General features: G+C 42.4%; 1 protein-coding gene across 2 annotated transcripts in view; it reads right to left on the reverse strand.

Moving 5' to 3' along the window:
- The window catches only part of astn2 (astrotactin 2), a 327,163-nt gene that overhangs the window by 77,226 nt on the left and 231,141 nt on the right, over positions 1-18,796 (reverse strand). For both annotated transcript variants that reach the window (XR_003797747.1, XM_029252720.1), the window contains exons 14-16: positions 5,365-5,489; positions 3,064-3,168; positions 1,838-2,017 (exon numbers count right to left, since the gene is read on the reverse strand). Coding sequence is in view for 1 of the 2 variants with exons in the window: in XM_029252720.1 (XP_029108553.1) it covers positions 1,838-2,017; positions 3,064-3,168; positions 5,365-5,489 (410 nt within the window). In the remaining variant the exon portion in view is untranslated. The remainder of the gene's footprint in view (positions 1-1,837; positions 2,018-3,063; positions 3,169-5,364; positions 5,490-18,796) is intronic.

An 18,796-nucleotide genomic window follows, 5' to 3' on the forward strand; every position in this document is an offset into this window, starting at 1 on the left:
TTTTACATTGCTGTGGTGTAGAGATGGATGAATAATTGTAGGAGATAAAGGTCAGCTAAATACTTGTTAATCATAATAAAATCACCTGCTAAACTGGTAAATGTAAAATGCTGAGAACAGTTAACATTTATGAACCAATATGTGTTGTTTCACAGATCTTGAACCAGCAGAGGGCTGCCATTTTTATTTATCACTAGCCGAATTTAAAACTGTTTAAAGTCAATGCTGCCTTTGTAAGTAAAACATGGTAAGCTGAGCTAAAAGCTGCAACAAAACTTAAAATCATTTCCAAGGTGCTTGGGCTTGGAGCTTCAGTTTTCAGTAATGGTGTTGTGTTCCTTGTTTTTTTTCCAGAGGAGGGAACCTTTTTTGTCCACAAGAGAATTAACATAAGTTTTACCCTTTCCTTTCCAAATGTGGTGGTAGTATTTTTTTTTTGTTTTTTTTAAAACCTGTTTCTCAACTTTCACATCCATCACCTACAATTTCAGATGCCATTTGCCTCATAGTTTTGCACGGCCATGTGGTTTTTGTTCAGTGTTTCTTATTCCAGTCATCATGTCCACTAGCAGCCTGGCGTTATCATGCGAAGTATGAGTTTTCAGCCAAAAAGTGGTCATTAATTGTAATGTTATAGAATCTGTCAGCATAGGAGTAACGTGTGCTTATAATACCTGAACACCTGAGTCTTTCATTTCTCTCTCTCTGTTTTCTGTGTTTATGTATTGTCCATATTTTTTTTTTCTTTTGCAGTATATACAGTGAACCAGTAGGGATGGTCATTGTTCTTGTATAAAGTATTAAATATATAAAAATCCAAATCTTAAACTTATAAAATGAATACATTATGATTTACACACCTGATTCTACTTACCTACGTGGCTTAACCAGTGCAACTTGGGGTTCACTTATTTTTGTACTTGCACTACTTTTGTGTTTCTACTTAGACACATGATTTCCTCTAAAGCAACATATGGAATTGGTCATTACACACCTATTATGTCACATGAAAGCTGATTCTCATTAAATAACAGTTTTGTGATAAAACTAAGGGGGACAAGGGATTCACATACTTTCATCGGATATAAGATATATATGAGGTTATGTCAAGAAGTGTCTGCAATATTAAGGATAAACAGCAAATTATTGTGAATACTTTTTATATATACACAGTAGAGCACTAATTATCCAGCCTTCAGTTATCTGCCCTGCTTTTATCCGGCTGCAGAGATATTTGTCCTTTTTTTCTTTTTTTTTTTTTTTTTTTTTTTTTTTTAAACCTGGGACCTTTTTGAAAATGCTTTTAATTAAAATGTTGCCTGGCTTAGAACTGCATGCAGCAAAAAAATGTTTTGTGCAATGTTTGTGAAGGTATTATGGCTATTCTGAGGAATCCATGGCTTAGAGACTATTTTCATTCAAGAATTTACTGAAAATTACACAGTGTAAACCGTCAATCTCATTTTCAGCAAGTGTGCTGAATCTTTTGAATGGTGCTGTGTATACAATTTGCGTAGATCCAGCCAATTAGCCAAGCTAAGGTGCTACTAAGTCTGTGAGACACAGCAGATCCCACAGTACAGAACCATTAGAAGCTTATTTATTTTGGTTCCCAATATATTTAAGGAGGTCGTTCTTTTCAATTACACCATTATTACACTGCAACACTGTGAATTGGAACCCGTTGGCTAATGACTGCGAAACTCATGGGAATTCTCCTTGGGCTCAGCTCACCTTTCTCGAGTCACAAATCCAGTTCACTCTGAGAGCTCCATCCCAAACGTCAAGTGACCTTCTGGGCCGAATCGCACCCAGGCCACCGCAACCCACTGCTCACCTTTCTGGTACTGTAGCCACAGCTGCTGCTGGGCCTTCCTGCTGGGGAAGTAGACAGTGCAGCTCAGCTCGGACCCATACAACGCCTCTGACACGTAGTGGCTCCCGTACTGCTGTATGAAGGAGAGCATCTCGTCCCGCGTGGTGTCTGCGCTCAGCATCTTCAGCACCTTGGAGAAACCTGCAGGCCGGTGTGGTGTGTGCATTAACCGCTGTGTTTTCTGATCTGGGTTAAAACTTTGTACTCACTCTCACCATTGTCTCTTATTAATATTTAATAAATGAAGCCCAAGCTATGTATGGATTAATAAAATCAATACAGAATTTTCTGTGACTTTCTCTATTGACTTCTGGTTACTTTGCTGATTCATTTTCCCTAACAGCCACATTTCTTATTATTTCACCCATAGAGGTGTGAGAAAAAACTTTATGGTCTTTTTATCAGGATTTTTGCATGAATGGTGCTTAAAATATGACTTAGATGAAGATCAAAGAATGTATAAAGATGCTCTTCCTCTGGAAGACTCTTCAACACAGACATTACGTGAAAAGAGATGCCTACAGATCCTTAGCTGTCACCCTAGGGTTCTTTGTCACTGGTTTGAGGATTGCATGGTATACTCTTGCACTGATCTTTTTAGGACGTCCATTCCCAGGGAGAACGGCAACAGTCCTGAGTTTTTTTTTTTTTCTGTCCATTTGCCTGATTGTGCACTAATGGAAGTCCTCATCTTTTTGTTGCTCTTTCTACTCTTACGAGTGCCAACATCTCTTCTTCTGGGATCTTCTGAAATGTCTTATTTTGGCCATGTTGCATTTCTACAGATTCCACTCTCCCTCTTTTCAAGATGTCATTGTCTTAGAAAACTTTCATCGTTTCAACATTTTGTTCAATAAAGAGAAATGTAAAATATTGTGTTTTGTTACATATGGCTATTTGTTATGGCTTAATTTAATCTTGATGAAGATTAGATCAGATTTTTATGCAGAGAGCCAGATAATTCCAAAGGCTTCCCATGTTTTTTTTTTCTTTTCAAAAGTATATGTACAGTATTATAGATTTTACTGGTGATGAACCTGCAGACTTTAATGATAAATATGCTCCTGAGTCACTGGACTCCTAGAATCTTGGTGGGGAAGGTATCCCACAGGGCACAGTCAAAATAATAGCAGAGTGTGTCTGCTTGTGCATCAGGATATGTCGGATGTACAGTTGCTTCAGCGTACCTGTGGAGAGTGTGATGGCACTTAACTTCACCTTGTACAGATTGCTGCGTACCCTCCATTGCTGCAGCATGGGATATCCCATGGCCTCGCTGAACTGGGCATCTCCTGCACAAACACACATTTTCACATTAATATATGCGTACTCTGGCCACTTTATTAGGGATACCTAGTTAGTACCTAGTGTGGCCGTCTTTTGCCTCCAGAGCAGAATGAATTCAGCAGCAAGATGCTAGACATACTCTGCAGTGTTTTTGGTCCATGGTAGTTTGACAGCTTCATATAATTTCTACAGATTTTTTGGTGGCACATTCATTCCGTTAACATTGTGCATTGGAGTAAAGTAAAGGCACTGTCACATTTGTGGAACCATCCTGAGGCAATGTTTGCCTTTTGACTTTTCTTATCATCCTTCTGGATAGAGCAGTTTGAGAAAGCCTATGAAGGAACATCCCTGGTCTGCAACAATGTTTTAAGTACTCTGTGGCTTTCAAATCATGCTCGGTTAGTACTAAAGAAACCTAATATGTGCCAAGAAGTCAAAGTCGAGTCAAGTCAAAGTCAAAGTGGCTTTATTGTCATTTCAACCATATACAGCTGGTAGAGTATACAGTGAAAACATTCCCCACAACACAACACCGCCACCACCAGTCTGTACTGGTCAAGTGTACCTAATAAAGTGGCAGTTTTGTGTTCATTCAGCCTTTCAAATACTCTGTCTGTTCATTGAAAACAGGAGACAGGGCAAGACTGAGAGGTGCATACTTTATGCTCTCTTACCCACAGTGAACCTGATTTCTTCACAAATGTATTCAGACTGAATATGTTACTTTAACAATAAGAGCAAGTCTGTCCATCATCTTTGATTCTTACATTTATGTAAGGTTTTATTAATTTTTTTGCACCTCTTGTTGGTACTATGTTCAATTACTGTAGTCACTTGTGCTGAGAATGAGCTACTAGCTACATCAAATAATTAAAACATAACAATGGAAAACTAAAAATGATTAGTTTTTTAATCTAAATCCGACAAAGAGCAAAGTGGAGGCTGAATCTATTTTGCTTTTGAATGTGGAAGTGCTCAGATACATATAGCATGTGATTAAAAATTTCCAGAGACTCCTCATCCATTTCTGCTATTTTAACAAATCTGTGTTAAAAAAAAAAAAAAAAAAAAAAAAAGTTTTATAAAAACTAGATCTGACATTGCGAACTTTTTAGATACAACCGTATTACACAACTCATAACGTTTGAAGTTAATCTTCTGGTTGCATTTAATTTTTTTTTTTTTTTTTAAATTAAAGGCAGCATGATGTTATTGGATAAAAAAATCAAGCATGTGTTTGCTCCCAATTTATACCAAAACCCCTTTTTTCATTTTCCATTTGTTACGTGACGCTGAGGCTGAAATGCTTCGCCCTCGGACGAACTGCTCCGGTTCCTAATCGCTTAATTATAAAACACGTTTGAATGTCTTCGATAAGCAGGCTGGCGAAACAACGGGGGGGGGGGGCAGAGAATGACTTTATCAGCCGCCTCCAGAGGGCCCTGTGTGGCGGGAGGATGAAAGGCTGCTGGCGGTCTCCAGCAATGCGGCAGCAGTGTGGTGGCAGCCAGCGCCATTCGGACCCTGTTGACAGGCGCATTAAAGCCGGCCTCCCCGCAGCATGGCTCCTCGTCTAAGTGTCACTGTCTCTCACTCCCGGGGTGGGTGGAAAAGCATTCTAGGTCAGGTATCAGACGGGTAAGCGAAGGGGCTTCTGTAATCGTATTATTGCCGAGGCGCTGGGCACCGGCGAGAAAATTAACCGTCAACTGTAACCATGCCCTCCCTCCTTGGCCTCAACCTGCGGTGAAAATACAGTGTGGCTGTTTGGCGACCAAAACAAACATTGCTGCACACTGAGTTCCCCCTCACCCCACCTTCTCACACCTCTGGGGGGCAACAACAGAGCTCATGAGGAAATATTTTAATATTCCTTCTGGAACAGATGACTAAGAACCCCCGCAATGAATAAATATCAGAAAATAACTGGACTTAACTAGAGGACAGAAACATGATACATATTTTGCACTGTAATATCAGCTATGAAGTGACAAAGCTGCATGTTTCCTAGACTTACCATAAAGCGAATGCATATGATTCTATTTATTTCTTTGGTTTACTACTCTTGTAGTCAGGTGTGTTTCTTTATAGTGGAAACAAAATGTCCTGAGGCTTTGGATGTGTAATACTATGAAAGAAATCCATTTCTCTCATCTTGAACAGCCAGCACACACACAAACACACACCCTTAGGCTCACCGGTAAGCAGCTGCAGGTTGGGCATGGGCTCTGACAGCACACCCCTGCACTGCTCCTCCACAGGAAGGGGGATAACCATCAACCCGTCTGCCAGCTGAGGGAAGTCCTTGATGAAGTTGTTGTCTCTGAAACACAAAGGCCACAAGACAATCAGCACGTTCCAGTGAAGCGGACACCCTGGTCACGCTGTCGATGGCCACTTGGGGTGTTATTAATTTCCTCTCCAGTTTATGTGATTTCATGCTGATGGTAAGAGGACAAACTGGAACGCTGCAGAGTTTTCACTATGATGGAGGAATGAACGTGGTCTTTTCTTAAGCCTGATGAATCCCTGTGATGTCAACCTCCTTAGAAACTGGTCTGGATGCTTCGGGAAGACTGATGGAGCCTCTCGACCAAATGGATGGCCTGTTTTAAACAGGGCGAAGGGGGATGCCGGAGCGGGGGGTCAAGGCCCAGCCTTCCCGAGCAGCATCGGCACAGACCAGGATTAACTTCTGTCTACACTGCTGATTGTATGTCACATAAATCATACCTGAGTGATCCTATGGTAATAATACATGGACTGAGGGAGAATGGCAATCTCTCAGCAAGTGGCCTAGAGTTACATAGATAACATAAATCGTTGCAGCAAGGCACAGAGTGGCTCAGACCACAGGGTCATGCAGAATATGAGCACAGCAGGCTAACAAAGACATGTGTACTTCAAAGAGTATAAAAAAGTATCATTTAAAATTATAATTCACATTCATTTCAGTCATATTTCTACAAAATTATATTTATATATATGGCTTATTCTGTTGTGCTTGATTTTAGTATGGCAGTCAGAGCTTCTGCCTTTCAGCTCTAAAAACTCAAGTCTGAATCTCAATTTCTGCTGTAAAGCTCTTGATTGAGGTACTTATGCTAAACTGCTCCAGTAAAAATGACTGCTGTATAAATGGGAAACTCACTGTAAGTAATTTAACATCATAAGGCGCATTGGAGGAAAGTGTCAGCTCATTGAGTAAATGTAATATATTTAGCGATGTATTAAATGTTGGGGAACTTCTTCTGGATACATCAGCAAGTCACTTTCCAGGAAATCAGAAATCTATAAAAAAAAAATGCCTTTAACACATGTTAACATTCTGTGCAAGGAAAAATACCATTGGAATATTTTTGAAGATTTTTTTTTTTCCTGTGGATTTTTTGCGTAAGGTATTTACTATAGAAAGATGGTTTTAGATTCTATTGTGATATGCACCCTTAGGCTATTTAACTCATCTACTGAATTTTAAATCTGCTGTCTTTCATAAAGTTTTTGACATATAGTAGTTCAGATTCATCAACAGTACCGATGAGAGGACTCAACTAAAGTGGAGTGATGGCCTGCATTTAAGATGTGCGTGTCTCTATGGAACACGGTAAAATACTTCCATAAGATGAGCTCTGCATTTTTCAGAACTTTTGTCTTGTCAACATTTGTTTTCATTGCTGAAGTGTGTTGTTGTTATGGAATTGTTAAAAAGAAAAAAATGAAAAGATACTGAAACTTCAGTTGCATCACCGCAATGGCAGTTGCAGCTGGTGGTTCAGAGGATGCTGGAAAAGACCTGACTTGTAGATTTTTGTCGAAGGGCAGATGTCCTGTATCCAGGAAACGTGAAGCTGACTTTTCCCCTCAGCAGTTTTACTGAGGTTGGCAAACTCACTGCAGAAACCCCAAGGAGTTACTAACACTGGGCTGGAGGGGTGGGTACGAAGCACATGCATCAAGGTGAGAACAGTGAAAATATTACTCCATGGTGCTTGCAGAAACGTATTGATTACAAAATTAAATTGGAGAACCCTTCCGGAACTTTCAGGAAGGCCTGAACTGTGGATATGAACTGTTATGGATTTTTTGCTCGGTGAGAATTTGTCCTTGTCAGCCGTGGACTGGCTCCCGACTCATTTTCTCGCTTATTTTTTAGGCTAGTGCCTGAGGAAATTCCGCTGTGCAAGTCAGCCTAAAGATATGCTGTCTTTTCATCGATGTTCTTCAAAGCGCAGTCAAATCCACCAGACGTGTGCTAAATGTAGTCTTTCTAGCGCAATATACTGAGAGGCCGTGGGTAAATTTACTACCGGCTTGGAGTCGGTTGGAGCGAGCGCATTTAAGAATTTGGACCAGCTGTCAAGCCACCTGATAGGACACCAAACAAGAAAGGAAAACAGAACACGGGGCAGAAGATGGCGCAGTGGTTAGATCGAACGCCTTCCAGTTGGATAACCCCTGTTTCAGTCCCAACACCTGCTGCAGTTGCCTTGATCAGGGTCCTTGTCCTGAATTGATATGGAAAAAATTACCCAGCTCCATAAATAGATAAATAACTGTTCGTGTTCTCCCCATGTCTGTGTGGGTTTCCCCTGGGTGCTCTGGTTTCCTCCGACAGTCCAAAGGCATGCTGTTCAGGTTGCCCCATAGTGTGTGAGTAACAGAGAGAGTGTGTATGTTGCACTGATGTAAGGATGAGTGATCCATTGTAATTAGTGTATCTAGCAGTGTAAGTCACCTTGGTGAATAAGGTGTGTGGGCTGATAACACTACATAGAGTTCCTTGGAAGTCATTTTAAGAAAAGCATATGCAAAATAAAGGAAATGTGAAATAAAAGAAAATGTAAACTATAAAGTTGCCTTGGAAAAAGTCATCAGCTGATAAAAGGTTAACAATAAACACAAAAGAATAAACAGGAAGACGTGAAGCTTTAGACAGATTTTCTAAACAGTTGCTGTGCGGCAGGTTATTTATTTATTTACACATAGCATTTTCTCTTTTAAACCACCTGTCAAACCACATACCATTCCTTCTCTGGAAAATATATCAATATATTATACATGTCTTAGAAAAAAAAAAAAAAAAAACATCCTGCTGACAACAGAAAAGAACACAAATAAGAACCTGTTGCATACAGAAACTCCTGTATAAAAAAATCCTGTGGTCTCTAAAGTTTAATTGCCTTTAACATCGCAGACAGAAGGCGACGGCTCATCTCAGCAAAGAAAACTACTCCTGCTCAAGCTGACACCTTGAACCCGATGTGTTTAACTTGTAAACTCCTGGTGTTCCTCATTTTACGGCTTCAGATCTGTACTTTTCACTGGCACACTGAAAAATTTATTTCTCTTAGCCATCTAAGCATATGGGCATCAGTTAATCAAAAACAGTCAGTCAAACCCGACTCCGTTATGTGCCTCTCCATCCCTTGAGCCTGAAATCAACGGCTTCACAGAAGTGCTTTTAGTTGTTTTGGCAAAGGGAAGCTTGCAAAGGTTTTTTAATAGTAGGAACACTATGGAACTATTAGATTGATCATATTTTGGACTAATGCTTATTGCACTTTCCATTTGAGTCCACCAAAGTGCTCACAGCTGGCCATTTCTTCTGGAAAAGGAAAGGTGGAGGTGGGATGGTAGGGATTTGTGGAAAAAGGTGCATGCAGGAATGTGAAAGGTAGTGGGTGTTTATAGATCGTGCTGTGAAAAAATATTTTTCAACAGTGATTTAAAGACCGAGACTGCCATTTGGTTGCAGTCATTGCAGCTAAAAGTGGCACAACCAGAATGTTGTTGGTTGAAGTGTCAGAACTGTGGACCAACTTGGAATCAGGAAGGGGGCAAATACTTTTTCACGGAACTGAACTTTGTATGTGATTGACAGGTGGGTGTAGAGAGGGGTTTGGCTCATATTTATAAAATTTAATTTTTACACCTGCCAATTAATGATTTAAAAAGCCTTGATTTTTCCACTATACATTGACAGATAATCTAGAAGATGATGAAATGGAAGACTGGAGTGTGTCACTGTCTGGACCCCCACACTGAACTTCTGCTTTGTTACCAGCATTTCTCATTTACTTCCCCAGTTCTCTGCAGGTGGGGCTGTAAAAAAATCCGACACCACGGGAATGGCACTTCGGGTTAATAATTTAAAAAAACTGAACCTGATGCAGTCCAGCATGCAATGGCCTCACGAGCCAAACCCGATCTCCACCGAATCCCACGGCGGCTGGACCCTACAGTGAATTCATGGGAAACGGTTCACCATTAATTTGAGTTTGAGGAAACAGGAGACGCTTGGTAAAGAGGCCATTCAAACTGGAAGGACTGCACGGTGTCTCCAATGTACCTGCCGGCACCGAGAGTGGGTTTACACCGTATCTGTTACAGAAATGTGCATGGGTCTTAAAGCAACCTTAATGCAGCACCCCTGAGTGTTCATTATAGGGAGTCGAACGCAGCTCCAGGAATGGAATTTTGGTCCACACAATTTGTACAGCTTCAGGTTATTTGTGCCATGTTTTAAGTCAGGGATTTGTGTCCAGTTTGATAGCAGCTACCTATGATATACTTTAAAAAAAAGGAGTGGAGTGGTGTCATAGTAGATGGCACGGGTGCCTCACAGTTCCAGGGTTTGTGTCATTGGATGCGGGATGAATCCCCCCATTGAATCAGTTTGGAGTTTGCATGTTCTCCCTGTGTTAGCATGGATTCCCTCCCACAGACAAATGTTTCAGGTGAACTGGTGAAAAAATTGCCTTTATATATGTTGCATTGCTCTCCAGCACAAATGTGTGAATGACTGTAGGGAGTTTACTGCAGTGTATCTAGCGGTGTAAGTGACCTTGGATTAAGATGCCAGCTGATTAATAATAATAATAATAATAATAATAAGTGTAAGATATTTTAGAGAAAAGCATGTGGTTAATGAATCAATGTAGAAAAATATTGTCCTTCACTCAGCATGCTCCACACACACACACATTAATGCTCTATGCATTACCATCATCACATTTCATTTATTCATTTAGCTGATGCTTTTCTCCAAGGCAACTTACAATGTTAAGATACTAAGAATTATTTATCTGGTCACATAGTTTTACTGGAGAAATTTAGGGTAAGTACCTTTTTTCAAGGGTACTATGGAAATAGGTGAGATTTGAACCAGTCATCTCTTCAGATCCGAGGTCAGCTGCCATGAACACTATGTTTGCAGCTGCACCACTCAACTAGTTTCTAGCACTGAATTCTTACCTCTTCTTTTTCTTGTTTAGTTTTGGACTCTCAAAAAAACATAATCAATGAGTGAAGCATGAAGAGAAGCGAGAGAAACCCACTGTTTACACATTTCATGCGCGGTGCCCTGGTACGTACAAAAAGTCTGATGAAACCCAAATGTGTTTTATGTGAGCCGAACAGGGGTGATGAGCGATTGAGACATCGATGATCTGGGCCGAGAAGGCTTGCAAACTTTCATAACCACTGACGTAAGTTTGCAGTGTAATTTTGACACTTCTAACTCCTATAACAGCTGCCCATGGTGTATGGTTATTGTTCTGGGGCACCTGTAGTCATAATATGGACTTTGAGGATGTTATTAACGAAAAGAGAAGCCAAAGAAAAAAGTTCTTTTCCCCATTTTTTCCTTTAAGATCCCCCCCCCCGACCAGGTGCTGTCCGTGCAGTGCCTAATAGAAAATTGGGCACTGGTTAACAGCCTGCCTTTGAGAAGATAATCGAAATGTTTCAGCGCTAGGCTTGGGCTTTTCGTTGCATCAGCTTGTTGGATTGTGCCGGAAGGAGAAGGGTAGAATGCGCCTACGGCAGTGCAGAAACCACTGCGAGAAAGCTCGGCAAGAATGCGGGAACCCGCGTTGTCTTCTCCCGTCCCTGGATGCGAGGATACCTTTGACCACAAGAGGGCCCGCTCTTTCTTTGCTGCCGTATTGGAGTGCCGCGGCTACAACAAGATTGGTGCCTCTCTTGCGTTGAGATAACATGGCGGAATATGAGGAGTGATGAGAATTGCCCGGGTATACACTGGACCAAGTAAATACTCGGACCTGCACATCACGTATATACACACATTTAACCCAATCCACAGCCCATGTACGCAATCTAGAGGGTCCAACTCTATACAATACAACCCCCACACACACACACACACACACACACACACACACACACACACTCAGAGCCACATTCATCTCAAAGAACCACAGCTTAAAGCTTTCAGTGATTAGTGTGGCTCATTTTGTTCCCCCCCCCCCCCCCCCCCCCAGCTCATCTCTTCTCATATTCAATGCTGTGTGATGATATTTCACAAAACAAAGCATTCACTCGCAGTGCACGGCTGACGCGGATCCGAGCGAAAGCAAAAGCGCTTGCTCTGCAATCACACCGGTTCATTTTGAGAGGAGCCGCAGCAAGCAGCAGAAAGAGTGAAAATGTCACAGTCCTTTATTTGCTAAATGGAAATAACTGGTCAGTCTGATCTGCTATAAAAAAAAAAAACAGAAACACATATGGGCGGCATGGTGGTGCAGTGGGAATCAGCAGCTCAGTCTGCGTGGAGTTTGCATGTTCTCATGTCTCTGAAACAAACCCCTTTAAAACAATCATGGAGCCCTCTTAAACAAATTAATGCAACTAAGGGCTGTCATGATGCACATGCCGCACACAGATCTGAGAAATAAAAAAAAAAAAGAAAGTTGCGTGTGTCAGTGTGTGTCTGTGTGACGTGTCCCCTGTGACATCTCCTGGGGCAGGTGAGTACTCTGTGCCACTTCTCACAGATCACCACAATACACTCCAGCCCTGTTCCACTTCCTCTGAGTAGAAAACACTCTTTAAAAGCTAAATAACATCAACAGCCTGAAATTTTCATCTGCGGGCTCTCGACAAACACTTGAGCCTGTGTGCCACAACCTACAGCTAAACACAGGGCTATCATATACTGCTCTCCTAATTAGGCAACAGCAGGCCCACAATACATAATTCATGGATGTACCGCAGCAAATATGAAAACATGGGCATTTCAGTGCGGCTGAGCCGCTCTTGGCCGCGGATCTCTGGGGCCATTGACACACTGCCCAGTTACCTGTTCCTGATCCCAGTAGTCTTCATTATTTTCTTGTTACCACCCTCAACCCTGCCGTTAGACATGTGACTCAGGTCAGCACTGCCGCTGCCGGACAGTGGAATCGAAGACATGAAAATCAGCCACCTGTAATTAGGTATCCGTACATTTCGTATCTTTTTTAAAAATAACTCAAGCTTCTTTGTCGCGTCATAGCTTTGCAGGTGGAACGCAACCCCAGCTTCACCTGTGCAGATTTGGCATCTCCAGCCCCCACATGTTTGTGTGGATTTCCACTGGGAGCTCTGGATTCCTCTCACATCCCACAGACAAGCTGTTCAGGTCAAGTGGAATCTCTGCATATCGATGGGTGTTTAAATGCAGTACAGTTATGATGAACATGTGTGATACTCATTCTGATTCACCAATGCATGACCATAACCGGAAATTCTACAGATGCCACCCTGCCCCCCTCAAAGGCTCCAGGTTTAATCCCCCTAGCTACTGAACTATCCCTGAGTATGAGACTTACCATGAAGATTTTTCCAGTAAAAATAGCCCAGCCATATAAATGAGTCAGTAAGGAACACAGTAAGTTACTTTGGAGAAAAGTGTCAAAATAATAACTAGCAACTATAAGTTTTAACAATGAAAGATATATCGGTGCAACTAATAATTCAGCAATAAATAACTATCATCTAAACAGTCACAGCATTATTACCACTGCTGGTCACCTTTCTTGTGTATTTGGGTCTAGGCTTGATGAATAACCTTAATTTTCATCTTCAGTGGCAGCAGCATTATGACTAAAATAAAAGGGGGGGGCTGCTGGGTTATTGTAAAAAATAAATAAGCTTCATTTAGTGCCATGAATAAGTCAGGCTACTTTAACATTCGCAATGATCAAAAGTCGTCTCCTGTCGTCTTTGATATTTGGGGGCTCACATATGTCGTGGCTTCACTTTGGATTGGTGCCGAGAGATCTAGAGCCATATCCATCCCAGGAGACCGCTGCAACCGGCATGGCAACTAACACATTTTTTCTTCCTGATTTTCACCCGAGATCAAAATGACTGTTCTCAGAGATGTGCTTTATAAATTCCGACAGCAATTCTCACAACTCCAGGTAGGGCCCTTTCCACAGTGTGTGTGTGTGTCTCTTTCTTCCATGTGCTCTGATTTCTTCCCACAGTCCAAGACTTTTGTTTCAGGTGGATTGGTGACTCTAAATTGCTGTTAATGTGTCTAAGTGACTACCATCCACCCTACCACAGACTATTCCAGCACTGGATCTAGACCACTTTAACTCCGCACCGGACAAGTGGTTAATAATAATGAATGGCTGCACTATACAGTATATAATGATAATATTATTATTATTATTGTTGCTATAATAATAATAATTATTGCATCAATAATAGCAGAGAGCTATGCTTTACTGTTTTAGTTGCTGGAGAGCTGTGACGGCCCTCTCCGTTGTCAGTTCGGAAGGTCTGAAACCGAGTCACCAAAAGAGATTTATTATCAAACTAACCTCAGAGAAGTCTGTAAATCAACCAGTGTGTCTGGGATATAAAGTCTATAAGTACTGCTGTTCCTTTGCTGTTATCCGGCCAGTTTTTCTCTGCTTGACCCTACAAAATCGAGGCTTAAACCACACTGTATGATCCAAACTTTCCAGCAAGGGCCAGGAGCTCAAGGTTTGTAGGAGTGTGTCAGTGATCATCATCATGGGACAATCTGTGCCTCCAACTGGAGAAAGAAAGAGGTGTGCGTGCAGTAAACTATTTGTGTCTAAGAAAACGAGAGTGAGAAAGAGTGAGAGTATGGGATCATTGTGCTGCGGAGCAAAAGCCGGTAATGACTATTGCACACACAGATGCCGTGGAACGAGAACGACTGCATGAGCCCAACTGAACCCATCCGGATCCCCCTGAGGGAGGGCGCATGGCCCGGTCCCGGCATCAGCCGGATATTTTCGGCAAGCTGGGTTTCGCCCTCCTCAGGGACGGGCTGACGCGACACTCCCTGATCTAGCATTCATTCAGGGGATTGGAGGCCGTCTGCCGTTTTGGCTTCAGTCTGGGCCTGTTATTTCCTGCTCTCTGACTGGCTGCGAGAGACGACCTAGCTCTCCACACTGCACTTCCGTTCGTTAATTACAGCGTGTTAAAGGGTGCTTCAGGAAACTGAAATAGTTGCCGACTTCTGGTGATTTTGGTGCTTTATAAAATCCCCCTTATCGTACAATGCGGCATGTGTACATTATTGATTCCGGACTACTGATTTTCAAATACATCAGTTTAAATCATAGACCTACTGCATTATGTGCAATAATAAAATGTGCTAAAATATATTATATTTTATCTGGACTGTCAGCATAGACCTAGGACTTAACACTAGTCACTTTCTAAATAAAGCCCCTCTCTGGAATGACAGGGGACCCTTCTTGAACTCTGTAGATAGTGCTGTGTGGTCATACCTGTGAAATACTGTAATCTTTACCCTTGTCTTGTGTATATATGTGGATGTTTTTTGCAATTTCTCGCTGTGCTGTTTCTGTGTCGGTGTTGCTGTAATCCGGTGCGGTTCTGTTTTTAAACAAAAACAGAAAAGCGGTAAAGGAAAAAAGCTCCTCTCTGGACTGAACCCCCTTTAGTGTGGTATAGAGGTCGCCGTGTTGCAACGACGTGCCGATCCCTCGGTGAGTAATTCGCCCAAAAGCCAGAACACTCTGTTATGTGCCTTGACGTGGGTCCCAGCGGCAGAAGCGTAACCATGATGAAACGGTCATGTCAACCCACAGCGCCATTCTCCGCTGAGATGTGGCAGCGGGCGGGCCACTTTATCACGCTCATAAAAGGTAAACAGGCAGTAAATTAAGAATTAAAGAGTTATTAGGAAAACTTGCCAAGCCATTGAATAATTTATGCTGTAATAAAACCATTCTCCGTGCTCAGTCGAAGCTGGACGGTAAGCGTCGATCGAACATCTCCCCACCCACGTTCCCTTGAAAAAGCATTTTGATTACGACTCGACGAAACGGCAACTCCTTCCAGGGATAAAAAGACAGTAAATTGGCCTTCGGCACTGAAGCGTTAATGACATGTGCCATGGAGTTGGACCGTGAGGCACATGTTTCTCGGCAAGGCCCCCCCACGGCTACCAGGAACCCTAGCAGATGGATTTGGGGCCCGAGTATTTGATCAAGACAACGCAAGCGTGGCGCTTACGGCAGCATGGTTCTGGATTAAACTTTTGCTGATTCAAATGGAGTGCAAGTTACATTCAGCGATCCTGTGATCCAATGTATTTCACAAAGACATTAGCATGGGCCTAATGCGGGATCGCGACACTAGGGTAGGCGAAAAACACGCTATCTTTAGCAGATACTGGATGCTAGAAGTGAGTGCTTGATGGCTTCACAAACATTTACGTAAACAAATAAGTATAAAATTGAAAGGGGCATTATTAGAATATTAGATTAAAGCAAACAAGTACGAAATAAAACAATGACAAAGCAAAAAAAATTGGCTCCATTTATTGGCGGTACCTCTTCGCAGTTTCAGACAAAACCCATAAAATTAATGCTAATTTCAGCATCGTCCCTGCTGGTTGCGAAAGAACTTGTCAGCGCAGTTTCTGACTTGTAGTATTTTTAATGTAACTGTTATTATTATAATGAGTGGGCATTCATGGGTGACAAGCTGCCTCAGCCTCAGTGCATTTTCACATGCCCAATTCTGACAAGCTGTTAGAGGTCTTCATTGTCTCCCATGGCAACAGATAAGAACAATAATAAAATAAATGACACGATAACCTACAATGCAAGTCTGTGGAAAGAGGATCACAATAATTCCACAAACGGAAATCCCAGAAAACACAGCACCGAGGACAGGACCCGCTGCGTTCAAAAAGTGTGTTACTGGTTCTGGACAACAGAGGTCACTGCTGGTTCGAATCCCACCGCCTGGGAACCCACACCCTAACTCCATCTCTAAGACATAGAACACTTGAACATATGTGTATTAAAATATAAGAAACGAGGGCAAAATTAGACAAAGACAACTTGAAACAACAGCACAGTAACAATATACACTGTTCAGGTTGCAGTGAAGTGCTTAGGGCTGTTACCCAGCAATCTGAAGATCTTGGGTCTGAATCCCACTCCTGCTGTAATACCTTTCTTTGAGAACTTGCCCTGAATTGATACAGTAAAAATTGCCGAGCTGTATAAATGGGTGAATAACTTTAAGTAGTTTAGTGCGCAAACCTAACATTGCAAGTCACCTCATATAAAGGCATCAGGCACATGCTGTAATAAGTCAATGATTTTGACAAATCAAAAGTTTCTACTGTTATACTGAAGCTAATGCAGTGATACAGAGCACTGGAACTGTCTCACACTCTTACACCTGCATTTCCTATCAAATTCAGCTAAGACTCATCGCAAGATGCTGGATCTCCACCGGAGACCCCAGCGAAAGGTACGTGGCTATGAGCAGCACGTCAGCATCCATCTCGAAAACGTCCACCTGAGCTTTACGGTCCCCGTGTTTATTTTCAGTCTTGTCCTCAATGGTTTGATCACGTCTATCAAAGCATTAACAAAGAGAACAATTCTTCCCACAACATCCACCACTTCTCAAACACATTAATAAATTTGGTACCTCTTTTGGCATATTGACGTGTAAGATGGGGAAACTTCCCAGAGAACCCTGTTTACTTAAAGTGCGGCTGTGATGTTCACATCACTTGTGTGTCTTCTAATACACCGAGTAGGAAGAATAATCGCACAAATGTGCGTTTACAACAATTAGGCGTGTCATCGCACTTCAGGCAGACTTGGCTTTCTGTGCAGGTTTGAATCACGAGTGGGCAGACAGCTCTGCTCCGCATCAGCGCATCCCTTTCTGCAGGTACTCTCACGCGTTACCCTGACTGCTGTCCCGCTCCCTCCTCTCCGTACGGCTGAAACGTGTCACCTCCGACTGCCGTCATCACTCACTCCTCTCTGTCTCTCCCTAAATGCCTTGACTGCCAATTTGACGAGGCAGCCGAGTCCCACATGGGGATGAGTGTCGGAGCATCTTTGTGTTCCAGGGGCAGGTGTGGGTTGGGGGGGTGGGCAAGGAATAACACACTCGCTTTCTGGTTTTGGCCTCATTTTACACACCAATTGCCTTTACAAGACAGACGCCAGTGATGACAAACAGCAATGGACCGGAACATGAGTGCCCTTCTGTATCATTGTTCCCTAAATTCTGGCAGTGGCGCTTCCCTCCTCCTGTTACGTTTGTTTCCGAAAAACTGAGACGCCAATGCGCCGCGGGGCTGGGGGTGAAAGTTAAAGAATTCAGCTGTCCCATATTAACGGGTGTTTTGCTACCGGAAAACGTAGCTATTAAATTAAATCTCCAGGCCTCTTCCCTCAAAAACGTTTAACTTCCAATTTTACGGTTTCGCACATTTACGCAGCCGGATCCTTACTGCGGAAATTCAGGTCAATTAGCTTATTCAAGGGTACAACAGATGTTCCTGGGATTTGAACTGGCAACCTCCTGGTCACAAATCCAGCAGGCTAGTACACCACCAGCTGTCATTATAAAAGTTCATATGGATCCAGCCCATGTTAATTTGAGCGATTTTTTTATTTAGTTGCTTTCTGCCGGCTGGGTTCCAGCAGACGAGCCCAAGGCACGGCTTGCCTCTCGTGAGACACGAGGACAGTTGCTGTAATAGCACGACCATATGGTAAATTCATCATTTTCCTTTGCCGTTACTCTGAACGAGGGGGTACGTGACAAAAAGCTGGCGAAAGGACGCTGTATTACTGGAAGCCCGCAAGCAGACGGGAGCGTGTGCTGATTGTGTCACTGCTTGGCAAGTTTACATCAAACTCAGCGTGGACACCTGGCTCAATGAAAACAAAAATGCGGCGAATATTCATGGTGAGGATTTAGCAAAGGCTGGTTGGAGGCAATCTCAGAAAATGGGTTTAAAATGGATTGTCAGACTTTAAAATGGGGTGTGCATCTTATCCATCTATCATCAATAACCATGTGCCCAATGCAGGGTCATGGTGTTCAAGAGTCTACCCTGGAGGCATAGAGCATGAAGCAGGGGACAGCCAGGAGGGGACGCTAGTCCATCACAATGCAATCACATACACTCATTCACTCATTCAGACATACACCAACAGCAATACAGAGTCACCAATTCACCTAAAACACATGTCTATGGACCGTAGGAATAAACCGCAACAGCTGGTGGAAACCTACGTAAACAAGGGAAAAACACGCAAACTCCACACAGACCAGCATCCGGACCTGTGAGGCACTACTGATACTTGCTGTACAGCTGTATGACCACTGTGCATATTAGGGGTGGAACAAGAGCACTTTTCCAGATGAGTTTTACAATAGGAACAAAGGGCAAAGCTAGTATTAAATGCGAAAACAATAAAAAAAAGAGACAACTGAAGAAAAAGGTATCAGATGAACAAACATAAAGTAAGGTATACATATATTTGTGACAATTCTTTCTACATC

The sequence above is a fragment of the Scleropages formosus genome, chromosome 6, assembly GCF_900964775.1.
Source record: "Scleropages formosus chromosome 6, fSclFor1.1, whole genome shotgun sequence".
NCBI classification, from domain to species: domain Eukaryota; kingdom Metazoa; phylum Chordata; class Actinopteri; order Osteoglossiformes; family Osteoglossidae; genus Scleropages; species Scleropages formosus.